Genomic DNA, 12,311 nt, shown 5'->3' with positions numbered 1-12,311 from the left:
TCCTTTACTATGGTCACATGACCTCACCCTTTATAAACAAGTCCTTGGAACTACCCAACTCCACAGACTCTTGCAGGTCCAGATGAAGACAATGATGAAGAAGACGATGCTTCCTCTCCAGCTGATTGTGATCGTTTGTCTGTCTTATGGACAGGCAGAAGATTCCACCAACAAGCAACCCATCTCTGATAACACCCGTGACCCTTTCATTACCCTTTTCTCTGGCCTGTCTGCCGAGGTGGGGAACCTGAGGAGGGAGGTTGAGGACTTGAGAAAGTCACGCAACTGTAAGTCTCTTGGATTTTTATATATTGTTTTCTTAATATAATAGTAACTAGATGCACCAGATATAAATTATATACATGCACAGAAAATGAAAAATGACAGAACAATATACAAAAAATACGAAATACAACGCGCACTCAGGCTACCTAAATACGGTTCCCAATCCGAGACAACGAGAATCAGCTGACTCCAATTAGGAATCGCCTCAGGCAGCCAAGCCTAACTAGACACACCCCTAATAATACACACTCCCAATTAATACAAACCCCAATACGAAATACAACATATAAACCCATGTCCCACCCTGGCCTACCCAAACATATAACAAAAACACAAGATACAATGACCAAGGCGTGACAGGTAAAGGTTAAGTTTAGGGTTAGGGTTAGAATAGGGGTAAAGGTTAGGGTTAGGGTAGGGGTTAAGGTTAGAGCTAGGGTTAGGGTTACGGTTAGCAGATAGTTTGTTGAAATGCTACTGATAGTTCTGTAAAGCATGGACTATCCAAATAACTATCCAAATAAAGTGTTACTCTTTAGCCACTGCTCGTTAAACATGTCTGTGGGGTGGTGGGCGCAAAAACATGTAAATGTCAAATCTACTGAAATCAACTAATTTATTTGTTTTGTTATACTCAGCTGTAGGTGTGGCCTTCTCAGCTGCCCTGAGACCTCCTATCCAGGACAATGAGGGCTACGGCAACACCGGGCCCTTCCAGGGAGACACCAAACTGGTCCACAATCACATCATCACCAACGTTGGCAACGCGTTCAGCCCTCAGACAGGTCAGTCATTGAAATATTATTACGATTTACATAGACAACTCCCACTGCATCCACATTTTCCCATATAATTATTGCTTTGTCTGGCTGAAACATTCCCAGATAACATATTGGCTTTATAAGAACTACATATCAATGGGTAACACATCATGTATAACTGTATTTCATGCTCTATAAGGATTCATAAAGATACACTACTAATAAAGCAGGACCTTTAGAGTAGGATAACCTGCCGTTATAAATAGTTTAATAATGCTTTATAAATCAGAAATTCTCATGAATTTTTTCCTTGTCGACACATACAGGAGCATTCACAGCACCAGTACATGGAGTCTACTACTTCACTTTCACCTCCTATGCCTGGAAAAAGGAGGCCAACATCGGTGTGGCCCTTTACAAGAACCAAGAGCAGGTAGCTCTGGTCTATGAGTATCAGGACGAGGGGGACAATGAAGACTTTGCATCCAACGGGGCCACCCTGCAGCTGGCCAAAGGAGACATGGTTTCCCTGGTCCTACCGTCTGGTTTCCAGGTGACCAGTAATGCTTTCAAAAACCTCAGCACCTTCAGTGGCTTCCTTCTCTTCCAGGTTGAAGGAGAAAACGTCTGAGAGACTAAGGGGGTCAGGGTGTAGGTTGGGAGGGTTCTGCACTTAACTTCCACACATTATAATCTCTCTTGCTGTCATTTACATGTGTGTGAGGCAATAAAAGCAATGTTAAAAACAGCAATTGTTTCTTTCGTGAATTCATGGGTTGCAGCAATTACTTTTGTATTGCTCCCTTTGATCATGTTATCAATTTAGATGAATTTAATTTAGATTAGATTAAACCGGGATATGGCAGCAGGTGATTTAAATATATTTGTAGTAAATCAGATTAAGATTAGGAACCCGGATCCACCTAAAGCCCTTGTGACACTAATGATCTCCAATACACTTGGAGATGTCTCTGTCCATATATCATGGACTATACTTTTATTAGTATTCTTGAAACAGTTACAACCAAATATTGCACATCAAACTATATTTTATAACAGCAACTTTACATTGTACAAAAAAAAACAGAAAGTTGCTGTCATTGGGGTGAGACTCGTGGGTTCTTGCTGACGGAGGACAGGGCGGTATCAGCTTCAGAGCCCACTGGTTCTGAGGCCCAGGGGTTCAGACCACACAGCAAGAAAGGAACAGCACAGTCCCGGAACTGGAGAGAGACAGATACACAACACACTCATGGACGCAGTGATGGAAAAAGTACCGTATTGTCATACTTGAGTAAAAGTAAAAAATACCTTAATAGAAAATGACTCAAGTAAAAGTGAAAGTCACCCAGTAAAAAAATATTTGGTTTTGAATATACTTAAGTATCTAAAGTAAAGTATAAATAATTTTAAAATCCTTATATTAAGCAAACCAGGCGCCACTATTTACTTGTTTTTATAATTATTTTTTACAAATGAAGCATGTGTGTTTAGTAAATCCACCAGATCAGAGGCAGTAAGGATGACCAGGGATGTTTTCTTAATAAATGCATTAATTGGACCAATGTCCTGTCCTGCTAAGCATTCAAAATGTAACGAGTACTTTTGGGTGTCATGGAAAATGTATGGAGTAAAGAGTACCTTTTGTTCTTCAGGAATGTAGTGAAGTAAAAGTAAAAGTAGTCAAAAAAATAAATAATGTAAAATAAAGTACAGATACCCCAAAAACCTACTTAAGTAGTACTTTAAAGTATTTTTACTTAAGTACTTTACACCACTGAATGTACTACACTAGCTATATAATACTCTCAGAAAACACAGTAACAACATGTACTACACTAGCTAGATAATACTCTCAGAAAAAACATTAACAACATGGACTACACCAGCTAGATAACACTCTCAGACAACACAGTAACAACATGGACTCCACCAGCTAGATAACACTCTCAGACAACACAGTAACAACATGGACTCCACCAGCTAGATAATACTCATTATCAAACAGTACATAACAAAATGCATATTCCATCTTTCAAATTATGAATCTCAGATTTTTTATAGAGTACACAATCATACCTAAGCTCATGAATATGAAGACCACAGTGTTGTGTGTTTGTATGTACAATTGAAGTCGGAAGTTTACATACACCTTAGCCAAATACATTTAAACTCAGTTTTTCAGTTTTGACATTTAATCCTAGTAAAAATTCTCTGTCTTAGGTCAGTTAGTGTTACGCTCGTTGATGGAAGGATCGGACCAAGGTGCAGCGTGGTAGGTGTATATTTTAATTTATTAAATGAACACCGAAAAAACAACAAATATGAAACGTAACGTCTAGTAGGGCTAAACAGCACAGTACGAAAACAAGATCCCACAAACAACAGGTGGAAAAAGGCTGGAAAAAGGCTGCCTAAGTATGATCCCCAATCAGAGACAATGATAGACAGCTGCCTCAGATTGGGAACTTGCCCACCCTAGTCATACCCTGACCTAACCAAATAGATCATTAAAAGGATCTCTAAGGTCAGGGAACCGTCGCTGGAGGATCCGGACTGGGAACCGTCGCTGGAGGATCCGGACTGGGAACCGTCGCTGGAGGATCCGGACTGGGAACCATCGCTGGAGGATCCGGACTGGGAACCGTCGCTGGAGGATCCGGACTGGGAACCGTTGCTGGAGGCTCTGGACTGCAGACCGTCACTGGAGGCTCCGGGCCATGGATCATCACAGGAGGCTCGGGACCATGGATCATCACTGGAGGTTCTGGGCCATGGATCATCACAGGAGGCTCCGGGTCATGGATCATCACTGGATGCTTTGGGCCATGGATCATCACTGGAGGCTTCGTGCGTGGAGCAGGCACAGCACGTACCAGGCTGGAGACACGCACTGGAGGCCGGGTGCATGGAGCTGGCACAAGATATACTGGACTGTGGAGGCGCACTGGAGGTCTGGAGCGTAGAGCTGGCACAACGCGTCCTGGACAAAAGACCACCTTCGCACGGCATGTGCGGGAAGCTGGCACAGGACGCACTGGGCTGTGAAGGCGCACCGGATATACAGTGCGTAGAGCCGGCACAGGATATCCTGGACCAAGGAGGTGCACTGGAGACCAGGCACGCTGAGCCAGCACCACCCGTCCTGGACAGATGCCCACTTTTGCACGGCAAGTGCGGGGAGCTGGCACAGCACGCACCAGGCTGTGAATGCGCACTGGAGACAGTGCGTATCACCGTAAAACATGGTGCCTGCCCGGTCACACGCTCCCCACGGTGAGTACGGGGAGTTGGCTCTGGTTTAAACCCTGGCTCCGCCAACCACCCCATGTGCTACCCCCCATTTTTTGAGGCAGCCCCCAAAACCATACCCGGCCAACAAAGAAATAGAAAACATAGATTGCCCACCCGAGTCACACCCTAACCTAACCAAATAGAGAATTAAAAGGATCTCTAAGGTCATACACCTTAGCCAAATACATTTAAACTCAGTTTTTCACAATTCCTGACATTTAATCGTAGTAAAAATTCCCTGTCTTAGGTAAGTTAGGATCACCACTTTATTTCAAGTATGTGAAATGTCAGAATAATAGTACAGAGAATGATTTATTTCAGCTTTTATTTCTTTCATCGCATTCACAGTGGGTCAGAAGTTCAATTAGTATTTGGTAGCATTGTCTTTGAATTGTTTAACTTGGGTCAAACATTTCAGGTTGCCTTCCACAAGCTTCCCACAATAAGTTGGGTGAATTTTGACCCATTTCTCGTGACGGAGCTGGTGTAACTGAGTCAGGTTTGTAGGCCTCCTCGCTCGCATATGCTTTTTCAGTTCTTTCCACACATGTTCTATGGGATTGAGGTCAGGGCTTGATGATGATGGCCACTAAAATACCTTGACTTTGTTGTCCTTAAGCCCTTTTGCCACAACTTTAGAAGAATGCTTGGGGTCATTGTTCATTTGGAAGACCCATTTGCAACCAAGCTTTAACTTCCTGACTGATGTCTTGAGATGTTCAATATATCCACATCACTTTGTGAAGTGCACCAGTCCCTCCTTCAGCAATGCACCCCCGCAACATGATGCTGCCACCCCGGTGTCTCACGGTTGGGATGGTATTCTTCGACTTGCAAGCCTCCCCCTTTTTCCTCCAAACATAACGATGGTAATTGTGGCCAAACAGTTCTATTTTTGTTTAATCAGACCGGAGGACATTCCAAAAAGTACGATCTTTGTCCTCATGTGCAGTTGCAAACCGTAGTCTGGCATTTTTTATGGAGGTTTTGGAGCAGTGGCTTCCTCCTTGCTGAGCGGCCTTTCAGGTTATGTCAATATAGGACTCATTTAACTGTGGATATAGATACTTTTGTACCTGTTTCCTCCAGCATCTTCACAAGGTCTTTTGCTGTTGTGGGCTATACTCAGCCTTGTCTCAGGATGGTAAGTTGGTGGTTGAAGATATCCCTCTAGTGGTGTGGGGGCTGTGCTTTGGCAAAGTGGGTGGGGTTATATCCTTCCTGTTTGGCCCTGTCCGGGGGTGTCCTCGGATGGGGCCACAGTGTCTCCTGTCCCCCTCCTGTCTCAGCCTCCAGTATTTATGCTGCAGTAGTTTGTGTCGGGGGGCTAGGGTCAGTTTGTTATATCTGGAGTACTTCTCCTGTCCTATTCGGTGTCCTGTGTGAATCTAAGTGTGCGTTCTCTAATTCTCTCCTTCTTTCTTTCTCTCTCTCGGAGGACCTGAGCCCTAGGACCATGCCCCAGGACTACCTGACATGATGACTCCTTGCTGTCCCCAGTCCACCTGGCCATGCTGCTGCTCCAGTTTCAACTGACCTGAGCCCTAGGACCATGCCCTAGGACTTCCTGACATGATGACTCCTTGCTGTCCCCAGTCCACCTGGCCATGCTGCTGCTCCAGTTTCAACTGTTCTGCCTTACTATTATTCGACCATGCTGGTCATTTATGAACATTTGAACATCTTGGCCATGTTCTGTTATAATCTCCACCCGGCACAGCCAGAAGAGGACTGGCCACCCCACATATGCTCTCTCTAATTCTCTCTTTCTTTCTCTCTCTCTGAGGACCTGAGCCCTAGGACCGTGCCCCAGGACTACCTGACATGATGACTCCTTGCTGTCCCCGGTCCACCTGACTGTGCTGCTGCTCCAGTTTCAACTGTTCTGCCTGTTATTATTCGACCATGCTGGTCATTTATGAACATTTGAACATCTTGGCCATGTTCTGTTATAATCTCCACCCGGCACAGCCAGAAGAGGACTGGCCACCCCACATAGCCTGGTTCCTCTCTAGGTTTCTTCCTAGGTTTTGGCCTTTCTAGGGAGTTTTTCCTAGCCACCGTGCTTCTACACCTGCATTGCTTGCTGTTTGGGGTTTTAGGCTGGGTTTCTGTACAGCACTTTGAGATATCAGCTGATGTACGAAGGGCTATATAAATAAATTTGATTTGGTTTGATGTGATTTGATTTGTTCTGGGATTGATTTGCGCTTTTCGCACCAAAGTACGTTCATCTCGAGGAGACAGAACGCATCTCCTTCCTGAGCGGTATGATGGCTGCGTGTACACATGGTGTTTATACTTGCGTACTATTGTTTGTATAGATGAATGTGGTACCCTCAGGCGTTTTGAAATTACTCCCAAGGATGAACCAGACTTGTGGAGGTCTACAAAATATTTTCCGGGGTCTTGGCTGATTTATTTAGATTTTTCCATGATGTCAAGCAAAGAGGCACTGAGTTTGAAGGTAGACATTGAAATACATCCACAGATACACCTTCAATTGACTCAGATGATGTCAATTAGCCTATCAGAAGCTTCTAAAGCCATGACATCATTTTCTGGATTTTTCCAAGCTATTTAAAGGCACAGTCAACTTAGTGCATGTAAACTTCTGACCCACTGGAATTATGATACAGTGATAAGTGAAATAATATGTCTATAAACAATTGCTGGATAAATTACTTGTGTCATGCACAAAGTAGATGTCCTAACCGACTTGCTAAAACTATAGTTTTTTAACAAGAAATTTGTGGAGTGGTTGAAAAACGAGTTTTAATGACTCCAACCTAAGTGTATGCAAACTTCCGACTTCAACTGGATGTGTGTCTGTGCTTGTTATACACAACTCTCAGCCTAGCGGTTACTAGTGTTGGGCCTGTAACCAAGAGGTTGCTGGTTCAAATCCCAGAGCCGGGAAGGTGGGCAACATTCTTTTTTGCCCTTGAACAAGCCAATGAAACAACAACTGCTCTCTGGGCGCTGACGTAGATCTCTATAGGCAGCCTCCCTGATTCAAAGGGGTTAAATACGAAAGACACTTTTCGGTTGAATCCATTCAGTTGTGCAACTGACTAGGTCTCCTCTTTCCTTGTGTACTGTATGTGTTGGCCCTCACCTGTCTGTTCATGAACACGTATATGATGGGGTTGTAGACAGTGCTGCTCTTGGCCAGGTACATGGGCACCGTGGCAATGAGAGGGTTGATGTGGAGCCTGGGGTCAAGGATCACAGAGAGGGCGAAGGCCGCGTAGGGCAACCAGCTGAGCAGGAAGGCCATCACCATGACTACCACCATACGCACAACCTGTATCTCCACACGGGTGGTGCTGTTGCCCTCCAACACCTTCAGCTTGGACACCTGGGACAAACACACACATGAGTACACAAACACACACACACACACACACACACACACACACACACACACACACACACACACACACACACACACACACACACACACACACACACACACACACACACACACACATCCCATGCCCACCTGGTGCAGTGTGAAGAGGATGCGAGCGTAGGAGACCATGATGATGGAGAAAGGAATGGCAAAGCAGAGCAGGAAGTAAAGGATGATGTAAGACATGTTTCCTGGTTCCCTGCTGTACCAGTTTGGGGAGCAGGAGGTCCTAACCCCCTCCAGTTCAAAGCTGCCCCAGCCAAACAGAGGCGGGGTGTTCCATAAAAACGACCACACCCAGGACAGGACCACCCCTCCGACTGCGTGCCTATGTTACAGTATGAATACATTACAATTAACTTCATCACACATGTATCCTTACTTCTACGCAACTGCTATCTTTCCCTCTGTATATGCACAGTTACCAGAGTTAAATGGAATACTTGACCTGGTCTGGAACATGACCGCCCCCATTGGTCGACACACCACCACATAACGGTCCACAGCTATCACGGCCACTGAACACAGACCTGCAATACCTGGGAAGGACAACATCAAACATGTACACTACATGTCAAATCAAATCAAATGTTATTTGTCACATACACATGGTTAGCAGATGTTAATGCGAGCGTAGCGAAATGCTTGTGCTTCTAGTTCCGACAATGCAGTAATAACCAACAAGTAATCTAGCTAACAATTCCAAAACTACTACCTTATAGACACAAGTGTAAGGGGATAAAGAATATGTACATAAAGATATATGAATGAGTGATGGTACAGAGCGGCATAGGCAAGATACAGTAGATGGTAATGAGTACAGTATATACATATGAGATGAGTATGTAAACAAAGTGGCATAGTTAAAGTGGCTAGTGATACATGTATTACATAAAGATGCAGTAGATGATATAGAGTACAGTATATACGTATACATATGAGATGAATAATGTAGGGTATGTAAACATTATATTAGGTAGCATTGTTTAAAGTGGCTAGTGATATATTTTACATAATTTCCCATCAATTCCCATTATTAAAGTGGCTGGAGTTGAGTCAGTGTGTTGGCAGCAGCCACTCAATGTTAGTGGTGGCTGTTTAACAGTCTGATGGCCTTGAGATAGAAGCTGTTTTTCAGTCTCTCGGTCCCAGCTTTGATGCACCTGTACTGACCTCGCCTTCTGGATGATAGCGGGGTGAACAGGCAGTGGCTCGGGTGGTTGTTGTCCTTAATGATCTTTATGGCCTTCCTGTGACATCGGGTGGTGTAGGTGTCCTGGAGGGCAGGTAGTTTGCTCCCGGTGATGCGTTGTGCAAACCTCACTACCCTCTGGAGAGCCTTACGGTTGAGGGCGGAGCAGTTGCCGTACCAGGCGGTGATACAGCCCGACAGGATGCCCTCGATTGTGCATCTGTAGAAGTTTGTGAGTGCTTTTGGTGACAAGCCTAATTTCTTCAGCCTCCTGAGGTTGAAGAGGCGCTGCTGCGCCTTCTTCACGATGCTGTCTGTGTGGGTGGACCAATTCAGTTTGTTTGTGATGTGTACACCGAGGAACTTAAAACTTACTACACTCTCCACTACTGTTCCATCGATGTGGATAGGGGGGTGTTCCCTCTGCTGTTTCCTGAAGTCCACAATCATCTTCTTAGTTTTGTTGACGTTGAGTGTGAGGTTATTTTCCCGACACCACACTCCGAGGGCCCTCACCTCCTCCCTGTAGGCCGTTTCGTTGTTGTTGGTAATCAAGCCTACCACTGTAGTGTCGTCCTTAAACTTGATGATTGAGTTAGAGGCGTGCATGGCCACGCAGCCGTGGGTGAACAGGGAGTACAGGAGAGGGCTCAGAATGCACCCTTGTGGGGCCCCAGTGTTGAGGATCAGTGGGGTGGAGATGTTGTTGCCTACCCTCACCACCTGGGGGCGGTCCGTCAGGAAGTCCAGTACCCAGTTGCACAGGGCGGGGTCGAGACCCAGCTTGATGACGAGCTTGGAGGGCACTATGGTGTAAAATGCCGAGCTGTAGTCGATGAACAGCATTCTCACATAGGTATTCCTCTTGTCCAGATGGGTTAGGGCAGTGTGCAGTGTGGTTGAGATTGCATCGTCTGTGGACCTATTTGGGCGGTAAGCAAATTGGAGTGGGTCTAGGGTGTCAGGTAGGGTGGAGGTGATATGGTTCTTGACTAGTCTCTCAAAGCACTTCATAATGACGGAAGTGAGTGCTACAGGGCGGTAGTCGTTTAGCTCAGTTACCTTAGCTTTCTTGGGAACAGGAACAATGGTGGCTCTCTTGAAGCATGTGGGAACAACAGACTGGGATAGGGATTGATTGAATATGTCCGTAAACACACCAGCCAGCTGGTCTGCGCATGCTCTGAGGGCGCGGCTGGGGATGCCGTCTGGGCCTGCAGCATTGTGAGGGTTAACACGTTTAAATGTTTTCCTCATGTCGGCTGCAGTGAAGGAGAGTCCGCATGTTTTGGTTGCGGGCCGTGTCAGTGGCACTGTATTGTCCTCAAAGCGGGCAAATAAGTTATTTAATCTGCCTGGGACGAAGACATCCTGGTCCGTGACTGGGCTGGTTTTCTTTTTGTAATCCGTGATTGACTGTAGACCCTGCCACATGCCTCTTGTGTCTGAGCCGTTGAATTGAGATTCTACTTTGTCTCTATACTGACGCTTAGCTTGTTTGATTGCTTTACGGAGGGAATAGCTACACTGTTTGTATTCGGTCATGTTTCCGGTCACCTTGCCCTGAATAAAACCATACAATAAGGCAGCAAACACATCCATTCAACTGACATCAATAGGCCTAGTAGATTTGACAAATCTAACTCTCTCTGCATAGTCAGACACATCCATTTACTACCCCTAAACTGTTGTATTGAATTAAATGTAATTTATTCGGGTGAAAACAAATATACAACTAGATGCACAATGTATTCCCAGAGGATAGGATTTTAAAGTATTTATTAAAACACTTGTTTACAAAGTGGTCCTCGATGGTAACTCACCAAAGAAAGCCACAGCGAAACCCTCCAGCACGCAGCCTAGCCGCCCCATGCTGAAGTAGCCCATAGCGTTGGTGACCATAGTGGGCAGTCCCCCGAACAAAGCACAGCCCAGGTCAGCCACTGCCAGGTTGACTAGGGCGTAGTTCAGAGGCTGGCGCAGCTTCCGGTGTCTCATCGTCACCACGATGACCAGGACGTTCATACAGACTCCGGACACCGAGAACACACCAATGATCACCGCCAGGATGGTGAAGCCCGTCCTGGAGAGCAGCGCTTCACTGACCGAGCCCGGGGAGGAGGAGATGTTTCCATGGAGATTGGGGAGAAGCTGTCGGTGGTCCATTCTGTTCTTTTTGGGGCAGTGGAGTTGAGTGGTGAGCACTACCCACCTGCACTACCCACCTGGCCAGACACCTGTGTTATAATATCTAAGAAACACACTGGAAGGGCGTAGAGTCGGCTTTTAGTCCGATGGTATTCCTCATCTATAAAAGCACAAAAGAAGTCCAATATCAGATCTATAATAGATAAAGCAGTCCAGTATCTGATCTATAATAGATAAAGCAGTCCAGAATCTGATCTATAATAGATAAAGCAGTCTAGTAGCAGATCTATAATATATAAAGCAGTCCAATAGCAGATCTATAATAGATAAAGCAGTCCAACAGCAGATCTATAATAGATAAAGCAGTCTAGTAGCAGATCTATAATATATAAAGCAGTCCAGTAGCTGATCTATAATATATAAAGCAGTCCAATTGCAGATCTATAATAGATAAAGCAGTCTAGTAGCAGATCTATAATATGTAAAACAGTCCAGTAGCTGATCTATAATATATAAAGCAGTCCAATTGCAGATCTATAATAGATAAAGCAGTCCCGTAGCTGATCTATAATAGATAAAGCAGTCTAGTTGCAGATCTATAATATATAAAGCAGTCCCGTAGCTGATCTATAATAGATAAAGCAGTCCAACAGCAGATCTATAATAGATAAAGCAGTCTAGTTGCAGATCTATAATATATAAAGCAGTCCCGTAGCTGATCTATAATAGATAAAGCAGTCCAGTAGCTGATCTATAATAGATAAAGCAGTCCAATAGCAGATCTATAATAGATAAAGCAGTCCAGTAGCTGATCTATAGTAGATAAAGCAGTCTAGTAGCAGATTAATAATATATCCAGCAGTCTAATCGAGGCCCTATAGCTGTGTAGTGTAGTAGCCTGGTAATGGCTCTACAGATTCAGATACTCAGAATCTGGACCACTCTGTCCTTATAAAGCTACTCAGTAGAGAGAGGCTGTAGATTATAAGAGATAATACCAACTAAATCCCTAGATCCGGATTGAGGGGTCAATAATTCAGGGGGGCTCAATTCCTGAGGGATCTCTGATTGCACTTTCCTTGATAGCTTTGCTACATGATCCACTGCTAACTAGAGGAGTTGGAGAGGGTCTGCTGTTCCCAGGGACCACCTGTCAGTCAAACTGGCTTTGTGTAACACACTGTCCTTATGTGACATAAGAGGAACTTTAGATAAC

General features: G+C 44.9%; 2 protein-coding genes across 5 annotated transcripts in view; one reads left to right on the top strand and one right to left on the bottom strand.

The window, feature by feature from the left end:
* Nucleotides 1-11,254, bottom strand: part of LOC118359578 (parapinopsin) — a 30,904-nt gene extending 19,650 nt beyond the window's left edge. The window contains exons 1-5 of one of the 4 annotated variants that reach the window (XM_035738091.2): nucleotides 10,771-11,254; nucleotides 8,204-8,294; nucleotides 7,846-8,083; nucleotides 7,459-7,701; nucleotides 2,011-2,269 (exon numbers count right to left, since the gene is read on the bottom strand). In XM_035738091.2, the coding sequence (XP_035593984.2) occupies nucleotides 2,144-2,269; nucleotides 7,459-7,701; nucleotides 7,846-8,083; nucleotides 8,204-8,294; nucleotides 10,771-11,113 (1,041 nt within the window). In that variant the 5' untranslated portion in view covers nucleotides 11,114-11,254 and the 3' untranslated portion in view covers nucleotides 2,011-2,143. Of the gene's footprint in view, nucleotides 1-2,010; nucleotides 2,270-7,458; nucleotides 7,702-7,845; nucleotides 8,084-8,203; nucleotides 8,295-10,770 lie in introns of those variants that run through there. The other 3 variants (XM_052481818.1, XM_052481820.1, XM_052481819.1) reach the window with 3 other exon arrangements.
* Nucleotides 50-1,794, top strand: LOC118359579 (complement C1q tumor necrosis factor-related protein 3-like). The gene is made up of 3 exons (XM_035738092.2): nucleotides 50-287; nucleotides 924-1,070; nucleotides 1,373-1,794. The coding sequence occupies exons 1-3, from the start codon at nucleotides 83-85 to the stop codon at nucleotides 1,675-1,677; spliced, it is 657 nt and encodes a 218-aa protein (XP_035593985.2). The 5' UTR covers nucleotides 50-82; the 3' UTR covers nucleotides 1,678-1,794.
* Nucleotides 11,255-12,311: the final 1,057 nt, after the last annotated feature.

This window comes from Oncorhynchus keta, chromosome 27, assembly GCF_023373465.1.
Source record: "Oncorhynchus keta strain PuntledgeMale-10-30-2019 chromosome 27, Oket_V2, whole genome shotgun sequence".
Taxonomy (NCBI): domain Eukaryota; kingdom Metazoa; phylum Chordata; class Actinopteri; order Salmoniformes; family Salmonidae; genus Oncorhynchus; species Oncorhynchus keta.
The sequence above is the reverse complement of the archived record's forward strand: the minus strand, read 5'-3'. Positions and strand labels throughout refer to the sequence as shown.